General features: G+C 47.6%; 2 protein-coding genes across 7 annotated transcripts; both read left to right on the top strand.

Moving 5' to 3' along the window:
* Window positions 1–271: 271 nt before the first annotated feature.
* Window positions 272–10875, top strand: NOLC1 (nucleolar and coiled-body phosphoprotein 1). The gene is made up of 14 exons (XM_067000888.1): window positions 272–430; window positions 532–587; window positions 709–830; window positions 1447–1562; window positions 2167–2341; window positions 2877–2986; window positions 3395–3548; window positions 4422–4562; window positions 4967–5056; window positions 6298–6441; window positions 6649–7206; window positions 7864–7976; window positions 8372–8452; window positions 8731–10875. Exons 1-14 carry the CDS (start codon window positions 320–322, stop codon window positions 8887–8889), a joined length of 2130 nt encoding a protein of 709 aa, XP_066856989.1. The 5' UTR covers window positions 272–319; the 3' UTR covers window positions 8890–10875.
* Window positions 10876–12094: 1219 nt separating this feature from the next.
* Window positions 12095–23116, top strand: LOC106029878 (2-hydroxyacylsphingosine 1-beta-galactosyltransferase-like). 6 transcript variants are annotated; one of them, XM_048069037.2, is made up of 6 exons: window positions 12095–12223; window positions 16809–17653; window positions 20230–20369; window positions 20532–20608; window positions 20989–21208; window positions 22171–23116. In XM_048069037.2, the coding sequence occupies exons 2-6, from the start codon at window positions 16811–16813 to the stop codon at window positions 22484–22486; spliced, it is 1596 nt and encodes a 531-aa protein (XP_047924994.1). In that variant the 5' UTR covers window positions 12095–12223; window positions 16809–16810; the 3' UTR covers window positions 22487–23116. The 6 variants fall into 6 exon arrangements, with proteins under 6 accessions (XP_047924994.1, XP_013026655.1, XP_013026664.1 ...); XM_013171201.3 differs by lacking the exon at window positions 12095–12223 and adding an exon at window positions 12250–12392; XM_013171210.3 differs by lacking the exon at window positions 12095–12223 and adding an exon at window positions 12425–12506.
* The last annotated feature ends 298 nt before the right edge of the window (window positions 23117–23414 follow it).

Genomic DNA, 23414 nt, shown 5'->3' with positions numbered 1-23414 from the left:
TTCTGTGGGTGTATCTGCTGTGAGCTTTATCCCCAACTTTATCTCTTGGTTATCGCTCAAACCTCCGCTGCAGGTTTCCCTAGCGTTACAGTCGTCTTAGATACACAGCGTTACTTTTACTCTCCTGCCTGGGGGCTGCCCCCTGCCGGCGGGCGAGCGTGCGAGGCCGGCCCCCTTCCCTCCTTTCCCCCCCCCTCCCCACACGCACACAAGATGGCGGCGGGGCTCCTTCCCTCCCCCCCCCCCCCGCCCGCCGCCCTCCTTCCTGCCGCTACGCGGTGACGGCGCTGCGCGCGCAGGCGGCACGTGGCGGCGCAGCATGGCGGCGCGGCGCGCGGTGCCCAGCGACCTCTTCCCGCTGGTGCTCGGCTTCCTGCGCGAGCACCGCTTCGAGGCGGCCGCGCGCGCCTTCGCTAGGGAGGTGGAGGCGGTGAGTGAGGGGCGGGGGGGGGGGGGGGGGAGGATGAAAAGGGGGGGGGCTGGCGGCCCCGTGAGCGGGGCTGAGCCCTCTCCGTGTGTGTGTCCCCGCAGAAGGAGCAGGACCCCAACCACGCCTCGCTGCTGGACATCTTCAGCTACTGGCTGCAGTGAGTGGGGCGCGGTGAGGGGTGGGGGGGCGCCGCCCGGTCCTGTGAGGGATGGGGGCTGCTGGGCGGGGGGGGGGGGCTTCTGGGGCCGCTGGGAGCGCTGCCTTTCGCCTTCCCGCAGGTCCCCCGCGGCCAAGAAAAGGAAACTCGTCCCCAACGGAGCCCAGGCGAAGGGGAGGCCTTCCTCCAGCAGCGAGGAGAGCTCCAGCGAGGAGGATGAGGCGCCCCCGGCCAAGAAGCCAGGTGAGGTTTGTGGAAGGCGCTGGGGCCGGCCGTGGGTCTGTCTGAAACCTGCTCTTGGCCTGCACGTACCCCTCAGTTCTGTGCCTCACGAAGTCGTTCAGGGTCCTTACCAAGGACTGGGTTTGCATCCTGATCTCGTTTCTGGCAAATTTCTTGCATGTGTTTCCCACTTACATTTGTGGTATATGTTCATCCTAGGTAAGTGTGAGCTCCTTATCCACGTGTAAGTCAGTTAGAACCTTAATATGTCATCACACTGGTTCTTTTTGTTTGTCTGTGCTTCTTATATATATATGCGGAAATTGTACAGGGCCAATTAATGTTCCCCCAGTTTGTGGGGATCCATTTTACATGGGGTGTTCTTTTTCTGATAGATGTCTGTATTTAAATGTGTGACTAAGACTGAATGAATCTAGAACTGCTTTTATCTTCTTGCCTACCTGTTTTGGAGTCTCTTGCTGTACGCTGCTTGACAAACAAAAATTGAAGATCAGTGTTACGGAGTTCAGGCATCATCTACTGAACTCGATATAATTTTTTGACCTGATGTGCAGGATGTGTGTGTGTGAAAGTTGTGAATTAGCTTACCAATTGGTGTGCTGTCCTTTATTTTCAGCTAATGCAACAGCTGTAACCAAGGCAAAAGCAGTTCCTCCAGCCAAGAAGGCAGAAAGCAGCAGCGAGGACTCCAGTGATGATTCAGACTCAGAGGAGGAGGAGAAGCCAGCGAAGGTCAGCTTCTAGCAGCTTTAATGTGTACTTGATAATGATCAATAATAGAAAACTTGACCAGCAAAATTTTCTCTGAAATGGAGCTCACTTTTCCTGTTCTGTGAAGGGCCTAGGCTGCTGCAGATGCAACATAGTAAGATGTTTTTATTTTTCCAGAGGAAGGTTTTTAAAATCGTGAGAACGAGTTAGACTTCTTTGTGTACATTTATAAAAAGAGAATCTTCCTTTTTCTTGCTGCAGTTATGGTTTTGAGAAGTGGGGGCAGGAAAAACGGTGTCATACTTCAGGAGACAAAACAGGGTTACTTAGTCAGTGTTTTCAGTCTTCAAACTAATCATATCCCCAGAGGGGAAGAACACAGCGCCAACCTCAGATCTCCCTCATTTTGAGGAGGCAGAACTAGAGACTGGAGAGCAAAGGAAGCCTCCCATGGACTTCTGGGAGGCTTCCCAGAGCAAAGCCATTATCCAGAGATTTTTTTCAAACACTAACCATTAGGCAGTGAGATTTCCAGCTGTTTGAACTTCCTATACATGTCCCATTTATTAGCCGGTTATTCTTTGCTTTGCTACAAAGGTTAATCAGTTTTCTTCCTTTTCTTTAGAAAGGTGCAAAACCTGCAGCAAAACCTGCAGCAAAACCAACTGTAACCAAAACCCAGCCTCAGAAGAAAGCAGAGAGCTCCAGCTCTGACTCGAGCAGCTCAGAAGAAGAAGCAGCAGCACCAAAAAAAGAGCCACTAAAAAAAGAGCCACCAAAACCAGCAACACCTAAAGCAGGTACCTCCTTAATTACGTATAGTGAGTCTGAGCGCACAAAAAAAGCACGGGAAGGAGCGATGGAGGTTATACCTACATGCTAAGACATGTGTTAACATAGTCTGAAAATCTATTGTCCTAGCCATTTGCACTCCAGCACAGTCTGCTTCCAACGTGGGTCAGGTGTAGAGGTGATTGCAAATAAAACATCAGGTCACAAATGCTGTATTTTTTGCCATAAGTAGCTGCAATCAGCAACCGTAACTGCTAATGCTGTGCTTTTATCTCAGTGTCTTCACATAAAGAGCAGAGCTGAAGAAAGTTTAAAGCAGTATTTAGTCTGTGTTCCTGGAACTTCTAATCGTCTAAAATGGATGTCTTTCTGTAAACTATCTCTAAGCTTACAGAAGGGTAAAGCAAAAGCTTCACAGTACAGCCTTAATTGTTCCTTATTGACTTTTCTTGTGTTTTTCTATCTACGATGCTTTATACTGAATGCAATTACTCCTCATCTCCCAGAACTTTTTCTAGTATCCCTTTTTATTTTTCTCAAAAGGAAGTAAAGCTGCTCAGGCAACCACCAAGGTGGTCAATGGAAAAGCACCAAGCAGCAGCAGTAGCAGCAGTAGTGAAGATTCTGATGAGGAAAAAGCTGCACCGAAGAAGGTAAATTAAACTGTCAAAGACTTAATGAAGACTGTAGAAATGTAGTAATACTGGGTATATCTTTGTTTTTCTGGAACTGAAATGAATAGAGTAGGGCAGAGAGTGCATAGATGCTGAGTGCAGCATTTATGGCTCTTACACAGCTTTTTTTTCTTTCTGCAGTGGAATTGTGTTCTCTCTATGCCCTGGCTTTCCTCTGCTACTTTCTACAGGAAGACATCTCCTTATATCTTATCCATATCGTAGTCTCCATTATATGTTCACTTTTGCATGAATCCTTTGTGCTTAGCTACCTGTAACTTTGGGTTTTCTACTAGAGAATGTTCTAAAATATTTTCTGCAACTCTATGTCCAAGATTTTCTGTAATACGATTTTTTAATGTATATTTCTTTTCTTCTTGTGATAAGGCTGTTCCCAAGAAACCTCAGCCCAAACCTGTAGCCACTCAGGCATGTCCAGGAAAAACCAAACCTGCCCCTGCCAAGGAAAGTTCCAGTAGTGAAGACTCTTCTGACAGCTCAGATGGTGAAAAGCCACCTGCAAAAAAAAAGCCAAAGTCTGGTAAGCGCTTAACACCATTACTGCTACGTGGGAGGATACTTCCCGCAGGACAGCAGGACTACCAGCTGCCAGCCACAGGCAAATCTTGCTGCCCACAAGCCTCTAAGTAGTGGTAGTATCATAAAGCAGAAAGAGTAGGTTTTTCATGCGTGCTGTTTAAAACTCAGACCCATCCTCTGTAAGGGACAGGGAATGGGAGAGATTCTGATGCTTCTTGCTTTACTGCATATTTTCGGTCTGGATAGTCTTGGACCACCTTGCAGGTTTCCTATCTGCAAGGATTTGGGAGGTGATTTGTCTGTGGTTTGGTTATTGTGTAACAGCAGCACTTAAAGCCATTTATATTTGTCCTGAAGTATCCAGGGCTGTTAGGTTGTAGTCCAGCTGATGGCCTAAATGGGCTTATGTCCAATCTAATACAGCCCTCTTAGGATTTCAGTAGAGAGCTGATTGGAGTGAAGGGTCAAGCACTGAAACTCAAGTCTGGTGCTCTAACCAGAGGACTTGAGAAAGTAGTAAATGAAAACTAGCAACAATTGAAATCTGTATTTTTTCTGAAAGGTTGGTAATGCAAACTCTCTTCCAGAAGAGGAGGAAACTTCCTCAGAGAAAGTAGGGTCAGCTGCAACCCTAAGAGGGGAATTAACAGTACTTTTAATGTACTAACAGTACATTAACACTTCTACTTCACAGTAGAAGTGGTGTGCAACATTGGAGAGGGTGTAACCTTTCAAATTATAAGCTAATATCTATAATCAAAGATACGGAAGAGGATAGATGGAACCAAATAGCAGAAGTGCTTTATTCTAACTATAACAACTGAACGTGCTGCTTGCATTACCGTACAGGCATCTGAATGCTGTCTCTCTCTAGGTCAGTACAGTGCTGTACCACCTCCTCAAGCTGCGCAGACAAAGAAAGGCCTTGCCAAGGCTCCAGTGAAGAAGGCTGACAGCAGTGACTCCTCAGACAGTAGCGATGAGGCAGAGCAGGTGCCCCCAAAGGGAGGAACAGGTATGCTGTGAGGAGCGGAGACTGCAAAGGGAAGTATTGTGTGATGCAGTCAGTGCTCTTTCAGTCTCTTGGCTTCCTTGAAAAAGCCATATGATGGATCTATGTTGCTATTTGTTTCTCTGAAAGATTGGGTAATTTGAAGCTGTCCCACACAACTGTGTGAGCTCTGGATATGAGCTGTGCGGATTGGGTTATTTACACACGTTGGTTTGAAAAGTCATTGGGGTCTGGTTTAGCCAGAATGAGCCAGGTCCATTACTGCAGCTGGCCAGGTCCTTGCTTGGCTTCTGATATGCTGTCTGAATGACTGGTGTACTGAATAGGGAGCTTTCTGGAAAGGTTTGGACTTTGGGTCAAAGGTTTGGTGTGGATGTGGCCTATTAATATTAGACTTGCTCTTGCAGGCAAAGCAGCAGTGGCTAAAACAACCCCTGGCCCCCAAAACAAAGCTGTGACTACCAAGAAGGAGGAATCCAGTTCAGACAGTGATTCAGGTAATTCAACAAATAGTTTTGCTTTCTGCTAATGTTTGCATTGGCCAAGTTGGTGTGCAGTGGTGTATCTGGAAAGATCTGTAGCATGTGAGCTTGAAAGCTTTGCAGTCCCCATAGCTAACAAGGTCTGAAATTGAAAAACAGCCTGCATCACAGAGTGGAGCTTGACTGTGAGGCACCAGCTAAGACCACCTTGTTAGCTTGAGAAGGTGGGAACATTGTGTTTAATAAGTTTATCCAGAAAGGTTTGTGGTTACTTTTTGAGGATCCATATCTTAAGCTTTTTCACTTTGTTATCCCATTATGGACTTTGGGGGAAGTTTTGGAAGTTAAAAAATACTATCACAATACCAACTTCAAAACAGACTCAAAAGATTCCTTCTAGTGTTGCCCTAGAAATAAGGGACAGCATGCTTTGTGTTTTCTGTTGATCAGGTTTAGGGTTTGCAACACTGTATTTCACACATGGGCTCTCTATGCAATACACTTTTCCCCCCATGTTTAGGGGTCTCCTGATTCTTGTATCTCAAAATCTGTAATGCCACAGCAGGGGCTGTGGTTGATAGCAGCCTGTCTATCTGCTGGCAGTAGACTGTATGGCCTTTTAACAAGTAGCAGGAATTCTGTGTGTTCTCTGGTTTTGTTGTCTAGTTTTTTCAGAAGTTAACAGTGATTTGTTTACTGTTGTGAAGAAGGTGTTCAGAAATGTTGGAATAGATCAGGTGTAGTGTTCCAGATTGCTGTGAAAAAAGTATTTGTATGCAGAAATTTCCAGTCCCTTGGAATACTAAGCACATCTGACATAGGAGATAGAAAGCTGAGAAGAGATACTGATCTGTTGCCTCCTCACTGTATCCTCCCTTTTGACAATTGTATCTTCTGATTTCTTGCCTGTTCTCTGATCTTTAGCACTTTTCTCTGTTTCTTCTCCCTGAGCTGGTTTTTGGTGATACCTGTACTTTTCCAGTTCCTAATTCCATACCTGTTCTCTTATGTTATTCTCCAAATATTTGCTGCTTACTGCGTGCATTAATGAAGAACTTAAACTTCTCCTTATTTCCACTTCTCCCAACAAAGAAAGGCAAATGCTTTTCCCAGCCCATTCATCAAATACTGCTTATTGCCAGTTATCTAGTGGCTACAACCAGTTTTGCTTTTTATTTTCCCATGAGTTATGCACATCATTGCTCAAATAACTTGCACCATAAGATTATTAACTGGAGGAATGTCCTTTTGTTTAGATTCTAGCTCTGAAGATGAGAAGAAGGTAGTGAGTAAGCCCCCAGCTAAACAACCTCTGGTAAAGAATGCTTCCAAACCAGCAAAAGCAGCTGTCAAGCCTGGACAGGCAAAGAAGGACTCCAGCTCCTCCTCAGAGAGCTCAGGTATTGGGATAGGAGGAAAAGAATTACTGCCTGCATGTTGTACTTTCCTAAATCTCTGTTTCTATCCTGTATATGAGGCTGCAGTTGGACAGGGAATACCCATTGCGGTGTTGTTTTGAGCAGCTAGAGAAGAGCAGTGTATCGGCATTGAATTTGTTACCTTCATGTTGAATAGGGCTGAGTCTTGAATTTTGATTCCCATTCTAGATTCCGATAGCTCTCACAAGAAGACCCCTGTGAAGCCCGCAACTAAAGCAGCGACACCTGCGGCAAAGAAGCCACAACCTACTGCAAAGAAAGCGCAAAGTAGCTCTGATTCAGATAGCAGCTCCAGCAGCTCTGAGGATGAGAAAAAGAAGAAAGCCCCTCCAGCTAAATCTGCTGTCAAAGCGAGTAAGCCAGTGTCCAAACCTACCCCAGCACCCAAAGCAAGCAGTTCTGACTCTGAGAGCTCAAGCAGTGAGGAGGAGAAGAAGCCAGCAGTGAAACCAGCCAGCAAATCTCCAGGGGCAGCAAAAGCAACTGTAGGAAAGAAGACGGCTGCTTCTAGCAGTAGTAGCAGCTCATCTGATAGTTCCAGTGAAGAGGATGAGAAACCCAAAAAGGCAGGGAAAGGGGCACCGAACAGTTCTCAGACCACTGCCTCCACAGAAAAAGCAAAAGGATCCACATCAACAGCAAACAACGCGAAGTCTAAGCCAGCAGATGACAGCAGTAGCAGCAGTGAAAGCAGCTCTGAAGAGGAGAAAGGAAAAGCAAATGGAGGTATTATAGTCTGGGAACTGGGTCTGTTGGTCAGTGTGTTACTGAGCTAAACATCAATGGGAGCCATTCTTAAACAGTGTTGTCTGCTTTGTGTATCCTATTATAACTGCTAGTGCAGTACAGAGGGGGAAGGACCAGTTTTTATGTTGTTCCTTGTTGTCTGTATCTCATATCTGCTGACGATGGAACTTGTGCTAACATGGAGCACGCTTCTGGACAGTTGTTGCTGGTTGCCATCTGTGCATGCAGAGGATTGTTAGTGACAGCAAGGCAGACTACTGGAGGGCCCTTGTCTGTGCTGTGAACGGGGCACCACAGGTGTCCCAGTGCACAATCTTTATCCATTCAGGAGGGAAACCACTTTGAATGCAGTAGAGGTGTGCTTGAGTATATATATGACGACTCCAAGAACTGGCAAATTTTAACTGACAACTTTCTTGAGTTCACTAAGTCATTAATATAAAGGTAATTATTCATTAGGATAAGATGGCAAAATCCTTGCTGCCCAAGGATAGCTGTTGGTGTTTGTTTTCTTGGTGGGATACTGCAGGGACTGACTCACATGTCTCAGCACTGCATTTTGGGGGAGTGATGCTATTACCTTTCCCAACGCTGCAGTTACTCCCTTTTGAAGTTTTACTGCTCTACATCTAACAGGCATGATCAGGAAGAAACAGAAGAGGGAAGATGTTCAGGAGTCAGAGACACCAGACAGTAAAAAGGCAAAGATCAAAACCAAAACACCACACACAGTTCCTAAGGTGAAACGGGTGAGTGAGGGCAGACTGCTGACTGGTAGGAGAGGCGTCTTTGCCTACTGAACCAATAGTGTGGTTTTTTTTTTTGTGGGATTTTTTCTTTTGGGTGGAGCCCACAGAAATTATTTATATTTTTGTCCCTTCCTCAAGCACTTGAATCTTGTCTGGAGAAGCCTAGGTTAATGCACATATGTGCATAATGTTATTCTGGCAAAGGTTGATTGGATGTGCTTGTCCCTGTGCTGCTTGATCTGAAGAACAGAAAGGATTATGAACCTGAGAAATGGTTAAGGATTGAGGTGACCTGTACAGGGCTCCATATTTGCAGGGCAAGGAGGGAAGGAGGCTGTCACCAAGGGAATAGCACATGCACTTATGCACTTACTGTATCTCATTTTCTTTAACAGCCAGCTTCTCCTTTTCGACGTGTAAGAGAAGAAGAAATTGAGGTGGATGTCCGCGTTGCTGATAACTCATTTGATGCAAAGGTATGGCTGGGTAGTTCTCAGAGTGCTAACACTTGACCTCTGCAAATATAGGTCACCAGAGTAGCCTTGGTGTGCTTGTGGGCAGTCCTCTGGTGGGAACTTTTTCCACCAGGAGGTGCTGTTAGGAAGTGCATGAGCACTGTCAGGAGGTGCATAGGAGTGGTGTCAGCTCTAGTGATCCTGTACTGGCACTTGCTGGGCAGGATGACATGCAAAGCATTGCCTTTACTGTCATGAGTATTGACACGAATTTCTTCTTCTCCCCCTTCATCTCACAGAAAGGAGCAGCTGGTGACTGGGGAGAAAAGGCTAACAATATCCTGAAATTCACTAAGGGCAAATCTTTTCGTCATGAGAAGACTAAGAAAAAACGAGGCAGCTACTGTGGAGGCACTATATCGACCCAAGTCAATTCAGTCAAGTTTGAAAGTGACTGAGAACGTTTGGGTATTTGTAAACCGTTGGCTCACCAGAATCACTTGGATGGGCATGTGGATATTACGGACATCAACGAGCCGTCCTGGAATGCCACCTTCCACAGCCCCTTGCGGAGCAGGAAGTTCCAGTATGGGGATATGGGAGAGTGGTCGGACGTTTCCCCCCTTTATTTCTAATTCTGTTTTAGGCCCCTAATATGGAACCATCATTGAGCTGGTGTTATTGGATGCCACTAGGGTGACTTCCAAGTTTTAATTTTTTTATAGTCTAATTTTATAAGGCTGACAGTGATTTTTTTTTCCTTCCAATTTCCTGTCCATCTAAGTAAAGAAAGAATTTATTTCCCTGTAACTTAACCTGTTTCTTTTTTGGGTAGTTTTAATCAGATGTGAAATTGCAAGCACTGGAAAACTTGTTACAGTAAGAATAACTCATTTGAACACTCTGGCTGTAATCCCCATTCCCATCTGACATTTCAAATTTATAGATGCAGTGTGGCAGGATTTCGCTTCTGTTTCCTTCTCCTACAGTTTCACACTGCAACAAATTCTTACCTTCCTCTTCCCTCCATTCCTATTGAGGCTACTAACTAGAGCAGTTAAAGGAGCAGAGTATAGACACACCTGAGTAGCTGAGGAATCACATGGCTTGGAGTTACAAGTTGGGTGCTATTGTCAAAAAGGCCAAGGTCTTTAGTACTGCCTTTGGTACTGCTTATGCTGGGAATGTAGCTGGGGGTTGAAGACAGCAAAAGGTAGGTTATATTTGAAGAAGTCTTTTGGTTTAGTGGGAGTTCTTAAGGAGACAGAAGAAACAAGGTCCTTCTTTTTTTAAACCCAGCTCTGCTTATTGCTGTGAGTTTCTTTTGTCTTGGAAGCTTTGACTGCGGTGTGGCACTACTCCGTGTTCTCTCTGAGCATATAATGTGCCAGCTTATGGTTACTCAGCAATGTGCTATACAGCTTGTTAGTGGATGAGATGAATGTAACTGATGCCTTAAATTTCTTTACTGGGTTGGATCACTTACTCTCTGAACTGTTTTTACCTGTTAAGTCCCTTTGAGGAATTAAAATGTCAGTTTCCTATAGCACTGTGGCAAATAAAGTTTATTGTCTTGAAGTGTTAGCTTCAAGCACTAATTCTGTATGGCAAATGAGATCTCAAGTTCAGTAACTTGCAGCCTAAACTGAGATTTCATGTGCAACTGTGATAATTTAAAGGCTTGCTGCTATTGAGAGGTCTTGCTTTCCCTCCAGTTTTATGACTGCCCTCTTTACTATTTCTAGTAAACTCACAGTTGGTTAAAAAAGTATATATATCCCCCAACTACGTTATTTTCGTAAAGTGAGTTAATTTAATTTTAGCTTATGGAGCAGTATGCTGAGCGCATAGCCAGGATAAGTTGAACAGTGGTAAAGCATGTTTGGGAAAAGGGGTAGTGGGATGTGAGATCTCACCCCCATCTTGTGAAATTGCCAGCCACTAAGAGCTTATGTTGGGCCTTATTTCCGTGTTTCCATTCACTCCCAGAAGGGTGCCAGTAAGAAGAGCCCTGTTGTTAGAGGAAGACACATTTGTGTGCAAAGCAGTGGCTCATAATTGAGGGTTGGCTGAGAGTGATGAGACAACCCCATATGCAAACACCGCAACATGTTTCGATGAGCATTTTTCAGGACTTCCCCTCAAGCTTGCACAATCAGTCGGGTTGTTGGATTCTGGGCAGCAATGCAGAGGGACCCAGGAGACCCCGGTTATTACAGAGAGCTCAAAGTTAGAGGCCAAAGGAAGGTGGGAAGAGTACTCTTCTGCCTGTGCTGGGGTTTTGAACAAAATACAGTTTGTAATTTGTCATTTGTCCTCTTTTCTTTTCCAATCTTTTCCTTTGACAGTTACAAAGTTAACTTTTAAACAAAACTTATGTTTTGGGGGTATTTTATGTGTGAGCACAGAAGTGTCTCAAAAAATAAAGATTGCTGCCTTTGTAATCTGTGTGGATCTGACAGTTAAAGGTGTGGAATAGTGGGTGGGAAGAAGGGAGGGATGAATGTTGAGCTGCGTAGCTATGCTCTGTCTCAAAGCCGAATTGGTAAGTCTGACTACATCTGTCTACAACCAGTTCTTGTCTCCTAAGTTTTACACTCACATGGATGTAACAAAAATGAAAGATGGCCTGTGCAAGTAGCTGTCAAGTTGCTGCAAGAAATTTAGAGAAAACAGGAGTAGAAGGATATTTACTTATACCAAGACAAGCTCAGGCTTCTTGAGTCACTTCACACCAGCATAACCAGTCAGCTCTTCTGCAATATTGCTGCCAAAGTAGCGTTATGGTATCTGGCAATACAACATGGGTAGCAACAACCTGTGGGAGTAAGAAACAATAGGCACAACTCAAACTCTATATGTACCTGGTTAAAGATGCAATGTTCCCTTTGATCCTTTCCTGCTCTGTGACTATGTGTGCAGGGTAAGGAAACAACCCTAATAAGATCAGTGGAGGTCTTGAGCACTACAATGCTTGTTTTTCCATTGTGCTATACCTCGAGGGAAAAGCTGGGATCGACAGAAGTGCCAGGTTGATAGGGTGTCAGTCCATAATTAATGGCATCCATCAGTTAATCCCTCTGCCTTAGTGGAGCCGCAGCTCGCCACCTCGCCTGTGCTGTAGGAGAAGGCGTAACGCTGCTGCCTGAGGTCTCAGCAGCACATGCAGAAAGTGTCACCGGTCATGCTGAAAATAAGCACCAGCCTGACCGGGTGCTGGGAGGGGAAATGTGTTGTGAGACGTTCAAAGCTACGTGGTCTGTGACATGTCTGACGCTCCTAAGGAAGGACCGTGCCCTTCACAAGCTTTTCGCAGCTGCTAGGCAGGCTTAACCTACATCTCCCGTGAAGGAAATGCCTCTCGGGGTGCTTAGGGCCAGTTTCCATGTGCCTCACCGGTGCAGTTTCAGCTTGGGCCGAGCTGCGGTTACTGCTGGAACTGGCCGACCAGGACGGCCCCTTCTGGTCGGCGCGGGTGCCCCGGCGCCCTGCCCTCGGCCCCCTCGTTCCTCGGCCCCTCCTGCCGCCCTGGCGGGGGGCTGCTGCTGCTGCTGCGGCCGCCTCGCCCCTCGTCCACCCGCAGGCCCGGGGGCAGCCTCCGCCGGGCGGGCCCGGCCCTGCTCCGCCCCGCTGGGCCTCGCGGGCCTGGCCGGGGCGGGGCGGCCCCGGGGCCGGGGCTGGGGCCGGGGCCGGGTTTGGGGCCGCCCCGCCCGCGCCCGCCGCCGGCCGGCGTGAAAGGGGAAGGGCTCTGCGGCGCCGCTCGGGCCGCGCTGCCGCCGGCTCTCGGTGCAGGTGGGTGCCGGGCCGGGACCGGGCCGGTATCGCTCCGGCTGTGCCCGATCGGGGCTGGCGAGGGGCGCGGGTCTGGGGTCTGCTGGGCTGGGCGGGATCAGCCCTTGGTGCCCGAGCGGAGGTTTTGGGTGCTTCTGCGTTAACTTGCTTCTAGGAGGTTGCGTCCCAGGTGAGCCTTCCCTCCCCTCCTGCCTCCTCTTCCTCTGCATCCCTCCTCGGTTGTGCTCGTGGCAGCTCAGCCGGGTTTCGTTCCTGCTGCCTGCTCGGAGCCCAGCAGGCTCGTGTACGTGAGGGCGTCGGTTCTTGTACAGAAGATGAGCCTTATCTCCTGCTTCTCCGCTCCTGTAACGCTGTTAAATGTGATCAGACTTGTCTGGCAGGGCTTTATCAATCCCTAGTGCTTCCTACACAGGTTTCACAACCTTCTGCGGTGTTTAATGCCATCTTTCTTTTAATGTGGTGCTTCCCTGCAGAAAGAAGCTGAGATGACAGGGCAGTAAGTGGAAGGCTCTTTCCCCCACCCCTCTCGACCGCTTCTCTAAAGTTTGTTTGCTGCTCTTGTATCTCTCTGGTTTTCTCTGCAGTCCCGAGAACTTGTTAAACTTGACTGTCGTATGGACGTAACCCGCTCTTAAGACCGAAATGCATGCTGAGCTGTTGTGTGCGCTCACTTCAAGGTCTGTGGCCCTCATGAATGTTTGGAAATGGCCTCTGGCTTGTCTGTCTCTAGCACCCAGGGATTACAAATAATGCTCATGAATGCTTCCACGCTGCAGACCTGAGACAGTTTGCGAAGAGCACAGCTGCACATCAGCTGCTTCTGTGTCTTGCAACCGTGTTGCAAGCAGGAGGAAAGCCTTCTGGAAGAGCCCGGTGGTGTTGCAAACCATCTCTGACCTTTCCTCGAGACAATCGGGAAGCCTGGGGGTGTGGAGCGGGGGGAATCTGTCTTACCACCCAGCCAGACTCAGTGTACGATGAAAGGTCAGGTGGGGAAGCAGGTGTGTGATGTTAGACACCACCCACCAGCTCAAGTTCTTGAAGGTGTTTGTAGTTTCAAATGCCTGACGAGCTGACATACAGATTTTATTTTCTCAGTTGTTATGGATCAGCTGTTTTCTTTAGTACTATGGCTCCCTGGCTGTGACCAATGGACTGCCAACCTGCTGCTGGCCCACGTATTCCCACCTTGCCTATAGCTTCCTCTATAAAGTTCTGATCATCCAGAAAGGATGTTGAAGGTTGCCCAAGGTCCTACAAATTTCACACTGACTCAGGACTACGTAACTCTCTGTCCGGAATGGACAAGGATGAGCAGAGCACTGCTGATGTGTGGAAGCGGTAGGACTGAGTGTGGTGCAAACACTTCATTTTTTATTTTTTTTTTCTGGCATTGACCTGACTGCTCGTGTGGTTGCCTCTTCTGGTCTTTTTGGGACCTGGGCTTTGTTCATTCTTCTTGTTTCCTGTGGGCTGCCACGAAGGTATCAAATGAAAAATGCTAGAAAGGAATGCCGTTTTGAGCAGACAAGATGTGCACTGTTCACTATATATATATATGTATATGAATGGTAATTTAAAAAAAATCAGGGCTATAAGCTCTGTGGGAAAGCTTACACTTGAAGGGATTTTTTCTCCTTGCTTACTGTTTTAATACTAAAACACTAGTATTAGTATTTCAGTGTTATTTACCCTGCTGACCATGGTGAAGTAGAAGGTTGTGATAACCCCAAAACAGAGCTCAGAGCCCACCAAGCACTGGGTTGTGTTAGACGGTTCGACTTCCCTGCTTCAACATACATTTTTATTGAGTTTTCTTTACACAGCACTGTATCTTCCAGGTTTGTACTAGAGATCCCCCTGAGCAGCTCCTGCTGGTAGTGCGACATCGTCCTGCAGTGGCAGCGTTACTCTCAGAGCTGCATACCTGCCTGCCTGCACAAAGTTTTCATTTCCATAAATTAGCCACAACTGGGTTGGCTGTCATCAACTTGATGGTAGCAGATGGTGCTGTTTTCTCTGGATCACACCCAGCAGAGGAGGCAAACTTTGGTTTCTTGTTCCAGGAAGAGTATTGAGCGTCCTGGTGAAGATGTCTTTTCCTTTTGGCTTGAAATGAATTGTGCTGCTTTGTTAGCTCTTGAGAAGCTTACAGGGAAAACAATTCTTCTTACTGTGTGCAAAAGCTAGATGGAGACTACAAGGCAGGTAAGGAAATAATTTGGCCCCGTGAATATGGGTTTCCAAGTAGTAGGCAGGAACTCGGCAATACAAAATGCTGGAGGAGGAGAGATGTAAAAGGCAGTTTCCTTGCTATGGGGTCTCAGTTTACTGCTTTTTCTTCATTGGCATCTCTGACTAGAATGCTTGTTAGAGATTTTAGTACTTCATCCTAAAAAAAAGGCACCTGAGTTCAAGAAACTTAAATCTTTAGAGCTGTGGACGTTCAGTTACTTCACTTTGGTTAAACTGATATAATCATCCATTAATATCAGACACCTTCCTTGTCAAACATGTTAAACAGGGCAAAGCCAAGGGGCAAATTTCTGCCCAGTTAAAAGTTTCTTGGACGGGTCCAGAGGGTTTTCTTCTCTCTTCTCACTAATGCTCCCTTTCCACTGCCTCCCATCTCAGCTTCAGTTCTTTCCGATGGCTTTGAATGCAAGCTCCCAGCAGCTGCTGGGGGCCGTATGTGCTGTGCAGGCAGGGCACTGCTGCTTGCTGTGGCAGTCATGAGAGGGCTTTCTCCCGCAGCAGTCCTGGCTCTTACCGAGATGCTGCCCTGAGCCGCCTGCTGCACCTGGAAACCTAAAGCATCTGTGGCACAGCCACCTTATCAGTGTTCTTGAACCACCTGTGCACAGCCCAAAATGTGTGTAGGCAGCTGTGCCCCCAGCTGGAGGGCTGGGCTGCAGCCAGTACTGCCCTGGCTACGGTACCTGCCGGTGCCTTTCTGGGCACAGGCAGCACAGGGAGATGCTCTGGTGGTTTTGAGCTGGGGCAGGAAAAAAGGTCCCTTCCCACAGCCTGACATCCTCCCACCACTTGGGAAGACTTACAGCCTTCTTGTCTGGGCAGGGAGAAGAGATTGCTCTGGGCAGGTCCTCACTTTTCTCGTGGAGCTTCTGTTCCCTTCTCTCCAGGCTCTCAGCTGTGCCTCCATCCTCCTGGAGCTCTTGCTCTGTTGGTCCGTATACACCCTTAGCATCTGCTTGCATTTTTGGTGTTTCTCTTCACTCCTGCAGGCACAGCTGCCCAGCTGGCCCTGGATAGTTGTCCAAGCACTGGCAGTAGCTGTCTTTGGGACACAGTAGGGTCCCAGTTAGCAGCTGCTCTGTGTTTCTTTGATGTGGGACTGGAAAGCAGTGAGATATCCAGCTGCTGAAGGGAGTCTGGAGGTAGAATTTTGCAGGATCTTATTTGTGACTTTCTTTCTTGCCTCTTAATTGATCAAGCTATAGTGGAGAAGCTGGCAGAAAATCTTGGTCCACATTCCCGCAGCCCTTTTGGGGCTTAGCATGTGAGGCCATCCAAAATCCACTTATAATTGTTCCCATTATAACTTCTTCCCCGCACCCTTCCCAGCAAGTCTGAACTGGGTCCTCAGGACACAGCTCTGCTTCTGACTGTTCCCAAATAATTATCAAGTAATTCTTCTCCCAAAATAATGTGAGGTGTGGGTGAGGCGAGTTCGCTTCCAGTGATGTAGCAACAGCCCTTACACAACAGAAATGCTGGGTGTTTCGCCAAGCTGGGATGGGGTGACAGCTGTAGGAGTGTGACTAAGGGGCGTCGCTGTGCCGCTGGTGTTGCACATTGTCTCCGGGGCTGCTTTCTGGGTTTGCTCTCTTCCACCCCATCAGTCCTGGCACCTTTTCCATCCCTTTCCGCTGATCCTCCCTGCCCTCCCACAGCTGATGTGTCAGCGGTGCAGTGACTGTGGTGGGGCAGCTCTCCATCCAGACCCTTCCTGCGCTCTCTGGGGCTGAGGTTTCTCTCTGAGAGCCCTGCTGTGGTACGGGCTTTCTCCTGCCCTGTCTGCACTGAGCAAAGTGGCTCTCAAGGGCTAAAAGCAGAGGGTGCCTCTCTGCATCCCCTCTGGGCTCTGCAGGCCTCCCGGGGAGCTTGCACAGACAGCAGGGGCTGGGAGGCAGTCAGTCAGCTGTTCTGGGGATGCAGAAACAGTGATTAAAATCCAGCTGTGCTGGTTCTGTAGTGGTACGTGGGGATGGAGCACAGGGGTCCCAGCTGGTGCTCTGACCCAGCAGGGCTCCGCCAGTTGCTCTCCCTCTCTGATTCTCTGCAAGTCAGTCTGCCTGTTTTTGAGCCTTAGAAGTGGATTGACACAGAGAATTGGCTTTGAATTTATGGAAAATGCACCTGACACGCTCTGGTATCTGAGTTTTGTGTGTGTGTGTGGCTTCTTTCTTTTCTTTTTTTCTTTTCTCCCTATGGTGAACTCCATACTGCTCTCCTCTCCCACCTCATAAGCGTCTAGCTTGCTGCTACATTCCCAGTTGCTAGTTGCCCAAGTACGTGACTGAGCCTTTTATATTATATTAATGACATGTTTCTCTCCTTGCAGTGATGAAGATGAAGGTGCTACCGTGCCCTGCTGCTCTTCTCTTTGTGGTGGCTGCCTTGGGTCTGGAGCCATGTCACTGTGCCAAGGTGCTGATCATGCCCACCATAGTCTTCGACAGCCACTTGCGAGTCTTCATGCGGGTGGCAGAGGCACTGGCTGACCGGGGCCACGACCCCGTGCTGCTCCTCCACGAGGGTCGGGACGTGGAAACCTACCTGCCCGCCTTCCGCATCCAGAGGTACTGGGGCATCTTCAGCACGGAGAGCGCAGACGCATGGGTGCAGGAGAAGATAAAGCGTGTCTTCCAAGGGAAGATGACCTCTCTGGAGATGTTCTCCTTTTTGGAAAAGTACCTGGAAAACTGTGACCTGGTGCTGGGAAACAATACCCTCCTGCAGAAACTCCAGCATGAGCACTTTGACCTCCTGTTGGTGGACCCCAATGAGATGTGTGGCTTTATCCTGGCTCACATCCTCCATGTCAAATATGCTGTGATCTCCACTGGTTTCTGGTTCCCAGCGGAGATTGGTGCCACGTCCCCCATTGCCTATGTTCCTGAGTTCAACTCCCTGATGACTGACAGGATGGGCTTCTTCGGCAGGACTTGGAACCTCCTGGTCTACGTGATCACTCGCGTGGCCACAAAGCTGGTCATCCTGCCCAAGTTTGAACGTCTCATGGAAAAGCACAGGGTGGAGCCCAAGACATCCATGCTGGACCTTGTCCATGGAACTAGCCTCTTCTTCCTCTGCAATGATGTGGTGCTGGACTTTCCCCGGCCAACGCTCCCCCATGTCATTTTCACAGGGGGGATCCTTGCTGAGCCTGCAAAGCCTCTTCCAGTGGTAAGTGCAGGAAAGCTTTGAGCCATGATCGCATATTAACCTGGGGAGATACTTGGCGCAAATCTTCTTTTGAAGAGCCTTATAAATGCCATGTGAAGCTGCGTTTTGGTGCCTGTGTGTAGCGAGGAGATGGGGAGCACTGAGGACTTGGGGGGGTTGCAGGGAGAATGTAGTTAATTTGTCCACCCTGAAGTAGGAGTCAGCTGCACTGTCTGTGTAAAATGGTGTGGGAAGTCCTGTGATGGCAGTGTTGCCCCTGGGACTTGAACGTGAGTAGATTGTTTCTACATTTGAAGAGGAAATAGGAAGAACAATTAGTCTTTATTTCTTCATCACTGGTTTAAGTCAATCCAGAATTTCTTCCTTAGTTCAATTTCTTGCAGGGTATTTCTGCCCTCAAGCTTGTAGTCTTAAGGACCCATAGAGGAGAGCTGTGTTTCTTCTCATTGAATTCAGCGTGGAGTGCCAAAGTGTACAAAACTGAAGTGTATTGTCCTCTCTTCCTTAAGTGGCAGCCCTGAGGAAAGCTCTTCAGGCATCCAAGAGGCTTTCTCTGGTCTGTATCTCACTATCCTCAGAAAAGATGAAGAAGGATGAGCCCTTAAAGCCTCCAAATGAAGACAGTGTTGGAATGGAGCAGGACGTGTCTACTTTTCCTCCCATTGCTTTAGCACTTTTACAAACGCTGTGGGAAAATAGACTTGGATAATAACCCTGAGGCAGTTGGGTAGTCCTGATGCCCCAACTAAAGGGCTGAAATAGAGATAAGATCCAAGTTTCAAATGATATGGGACCTGTCTAGATCTCCGATGGCAGCTTTAGTCAAGACTGTGGATGCAATTTTTTTGCAGTTAAAAGGAAGAAGGGAGTTTAGGTGCTTTGGAGCAGAAGTTCTCCAGATGCGTATGGCTGCACATTACCCTTTCCCATGTGGCACAGCATGCAGGTAATGTAACGCATGTAGGGTGCCCCAAAAGCTGTGTCAGAGAGTGTCTGCCTCACAGGTCTTGCAAAACACCAGCTTGGTCCAACCTGGCTGCATACACGCCTGCCTTATAAAGAAGGGAGTTGCTTGCTGTGGCATTACTCATGTGCTTCATGGCTTCAAGGACAGAGCCGAAGGCACCTAGGGGAAGAACGATGGAGATAAGTCCAGAGCCCTGCAGTAGGCGGTGGCTGTTGTACTAGCAGGCAGGCATGCCTGTGCCCAGGGTACAGGATGCTGACAGAAGAGAGGGCCTTGGTAGGTCTAGGTGTAGCGTAAGGCATCTCCCGTCTCCACAGAAGCTGGGTTATATAATTAAGGTATTTATTTCCTCATATTTGAAACGTCGTGGCTGAGAGTTCGTTTAATTAGGGCATGGTGGAATATAGATATGTATTTGAGAGGTGGTGAGAATCTCTGGTGGTCAACCACGCTTCCCTTAGCAACTCTGAAGTTGTTTCTGAAAGCCTGATTATAATGGATAATGTAATCATCTGCTATATGAGTCATTATAGCTTTATCAAGCAAAGCCAAATGAGTACTTTCTCTTCTTTTTTAAGTTCTAGCAGTTGTATTGCTCGAAAGAAAATCAGAGATTCAAGAGCATGGGGAAACCAAAACCCCTTAGATGAAATCATCTTGATCGTTTTGTTGTTGTGTTGATTTTTGGGCTTCTTAAGCTCTTCTGCAAAGAAAGGCTTGAGTCCCTGAAGCATCTAACAGAGGACAAACATAAAGCACATCTCATTTTTACTCTCTGGGGATAACTCCTCTGTACTGATACTCAACGTTGTAGACTACTACTAATAAAATATTCTAGATTAATCATCTTATTTTTGTCCTTTAAAAACAGAATTGATTTGTTGGTTTTGTTTGGGGATTTTTTTGCCCTTCAAAGTCTTCTACAGTGTTCATATTCAAAGACATTTTAAGAAACTTCCCTAAAATGCTACTGACTGAGCTGATGCATGGGAAGCTTGAAGCAGGACAGAATGCATGGCAAGAGAGGCTCAGCCCAGCCTGGCATAGAAGGGAATACTCTGTGTTTTCTCCTCAGCAGGTGTGCTGGCTGATTTCTTCTCCTCCAGCCTCCTCGCTTCCTGCCAGTCAAAAAGAGTGAGGACTTCCTCCTAGATACCCACCTGCTTATGTAGCATCTCAGGAAGCCTCTAGCCTACACTTAGAGATCCCGGCAGGCCTTCTGCCTTAGCATGCTGATGGAAAACAGCCTTAATATTTTCACTCCAGCTCCCTTAGCTGCTCTGGCTGCACCTATGTGGGCCCTGTGTTTTCAGAGGCCTCCTTACCAAGGAGTAACTGTGTCACCTCCAAAGCTGTATTATGAAATGCAACTTCTAGACACCTCTGTGTGGAGTGCCAAGCTCATCTTGAGTGTTCAAGTAACTCCTGCCTGTCTGGCTGCAGAAATCACATCAGTTTTAGCATCTCCCTGGTCAGAAACGCTTAGCTTTGTGCTCCATATAGATTTGGCTTCATCCTCTTCGCAGACAGCTTTCTGCTGGCAGAGGCTACGGGGGAAGGGCCTTTCTCGAGCAAGACTTCAAGGCATCTGTGTGTGTTTTGCCCGCAGGGTCTGCGTCTCTGGGTGGAAGCAGCAGATGCAGGTGTTGTTGTTGTCTCCTTTGGCATTGGGATCCGAGCTCTTCCAAACGACCTGGTGGAGAAGATGGCTGGCGCATTTGCCCGCCTCCCGCAGAGGGTGGTGTGGAGGTGAGGAGGGAATGGGATTCCTCTTAACTCCAGTTGGATGAAAATCAGACAGTTTGCTTTCCATCTCTTCATCTGATTGAATTTATAATTGTTATAAATTGTTATAATTACGTTGTATGTGTTTTTCTTTTCCTGTTTTTTTATCTTTATCTCCTCCCACAGATACTTCGGACAGAAGCCAAGAAACCTGGGCGAGAATACACTGATGATGGGGTGGCTGCCCCAGAACGACCTGCTAGGTAAGGCAGGGCTGTGTGTGTGTGTACCACTAGCAACATCTCTGGAGTTCAGTCCAAACCACAGCAGGATCATACAAGGAAAACAGCACCTGTGTGGGTCTAAGTCTCTTGCTTGTTGTGAGTCTGATCTGTAAATAGTATGGTCCTCACCTAAGGCCTGTTTGAAGTTGTATCTTGGCCCTTACCTCCCTTGTTCTCCAGGTTCTGCCCAGTGAGTTTTGGGCTGCTGTGTTCCTGAAGGATGACGTGAATGTTCATCCTCTGTGTTCAGCATGTTTGGTTTTCCCTAAGCATGCATCCACACTGTGTCTTGAAGAAGCCACCAGTAGCCCTGTTTCAGCATGGAAAGCACTGACCTGCTGCTGTTTCTTTGCCTGCAGGCCATCCCAACGTGAAAGCCTTCGTCAGCCACTGCGGGATGAATGGCATATTTGAGGCAATTTATCACGGTGTGCCAGTGGTGGGATTCCCTTTCTATGGGGACCAGTTTGACATCATGACCAGAGTGCAGGCGAAGGGCATGGGTATCCTCATGGACTGGAGCAGTGTGAGAGAAGAGGATCTTTACCAGGCTGTCGTCACAGTTATCTCTGACCCCAGGTAAGCCATGCAGGTGCATCAAGCAATTCCTTGGTACAGGTTGCACCTAGAGACTGATGCCTTTGTGTCATCCCCTACACAGCCTCTGGACCAAGCAGAGTTGCAAGTATTGCTCAGCTGGACAGATATGTTAGTGCCTTGTAATCCTGAGATGTTTGCAGGAAGATATACTCCAGCATTTGCTGCGAGAGAGCATGATCTAGCCCTGTTTGGCTCTGACTGTAATTTTCTTAGAAAGCTTTCTGAGATGCAGAGGCACAAACCTCTTTCATTTTAATGTCAGCCTTTTATCAGGTAAAATGAGATTGTATCCTTACCTTGTGATTTCCTTGGTCTTTTCCAAAAAGCTTTCTGTAGAAACAGTTAGTGCAGACCATGGGCTGCAGATAATGCTCCATCCATTGCTTCTCAAAACAAGGCTTTTCCCCTTTCCTAGATTTGCTGCAGCACAGTAACACAGGGCTCCCACTGTCTAATACAACACATGCAACTGTTAGTGTAGTCCAAGAGCTTGATTTTTTTTATTTTTATTTTTAATCAACTGTTAGGAGCATTCATCTGTTGACCTCAGAGTAAGTTGTTGAGGTGTTCCACTCAGTAGCAAAGTATTTGGCTAGTTACCAAACAAGTGACTGCTGCTTGATGCTGGGTGAGACCTTCTGATGCAAACTCCCCTCAAAAAGCCTTTATCCGTCAGAAGCCACTGAGCAGTCATCTTACCAAGGAACTTGGGAACTGAACTGCCAGCCTTGTTAACAAAACAGTAAAATGCACTCTGGCTTGTGCTGCCATGGCTAATAATTGCCATCAGAGTGGCTTTTAGAGGCAGATGTGAAATGAATCTTGGAGTAAATGTGCCACACTCCTAAGGTATCACCTGGTACTTGAAGGCACTGCGGAATCAGGCCACTTCTTAGCTATGAGGCCCCTGTCAGATTGACAATTTCTTGTCTTCTTTGCAGTTACAGAAAAGCAGCTAAGCTCATCTCGGCTCTGCACCTGGACAAACCGATGCATGCTCTCAACAGGACAGTGTACTGGCTGGAGTACATCCTCCGTCACGACGGGGCACCGTACCTTCGCCCCGCTGTCTACGACCTCTCCTTGTATGAGTACTTCTGCTTGGACATCTTGGCTCTTCTCTTGGTCTGCCTGGCCAGCATTGGATTTGTGCTCTACAAGTCTGTGGTGTGGTACAGAAGGAAGAGGGCCAGCCCTGTCTATCAGAATGGCAATTGCATGAAAGGCCACTTCACAGAAGAGAAGAAGTTGCAGTAGTGGCTCAGCATGTTCCAGGGCACATCCCTTCACTGTGAAACGAACTGCTGCCGTGCCAAGAAATGTACGGCACGCAGGCACAGAGAGAGGCGAAAGATCAGCAGGTCTGGATGAGAAGAGCCGGGGGGAGGGAGGCGTATTGCAAAGGCCTGTGTGCACACCTCTGTGTACAGCACCTGTGGGCGGGGACGCGAATTCAGGCATGGGTGGAAGTACTTGGCCAGGACGCTGGGAATGGGGCATGGGTAGGTAGACTTCCAGGGAGGAGTGCGAGTTGTTCCCTTTTTATTGCACGTTGGTTTAGATGCTGGTGTTGCTCTTCTGGCTTTTTGGATCTCTGGGGAGGCTCTGGAGGTAGGAATAGCGTTTTGTGCGTGGCAGACATTGTTTCTCCTCTGGCTTGTCACCAAGACCCCCGAGAGTCAGGATTCCTTTATGTGCAGGTGAGGACTGGAGGTAGAGCTGTGGACAGGGAAGGTTAATGAAAGTATTGATTGAAAGAAAACGGTCTGTTTAAAGTTCTGTGGGTAAATGTTGTTCTTCCTGCTTCCATCGACCCTCTGCAATCTTGTTTGTGTTTGAGCTAAATTATTATTTTTTTTTTTAAATAAAGTTATATTCTTTCCCCTGGGTGGCAGTGCTCTAGTCTCAGTTTAATGTTAACCTCTGGTCCTTCTAACAGGAGGTCGTTCAAGCAGACTCAAGTGGTTTTCCCTTCATGTCACTGCTGCTACAGTCTCCACGTACCTCTAGACCCCTACAAACCTCTGTCAGCAACTCCTCTTGGCCTTCTCCCAGGGTTTCATGCAGTGCCATCCCTCCTCTGCCTGTACATAACACATCCATGCCCATGGAGTCTCCAAACCTGTGATAAAAGAAGAATTTGAAACAGATGTAAGTGCTAGGACCACAGGAATAGCAGCCAGCA

This window comes from Anser cygnoides, chromosome 7 (genome assembly GCF_040182565.1).
Source record: "Anser cygnoides isolate HZ-2024a breed goose chromosome 7, Taihu_goose_T2T_genome, whole genome shotgun sequence".
Taxonomy (NCBI): Eukaryota; Metazoa; Chordata; class Aves; order Anseriformes; family Anatidae; genus Anser; species Anser cygnoides.
Note: the sequence above shows the minus strand (reverse complement) of the source record. Positions and strands in the feature narration are given on the sequence as shown.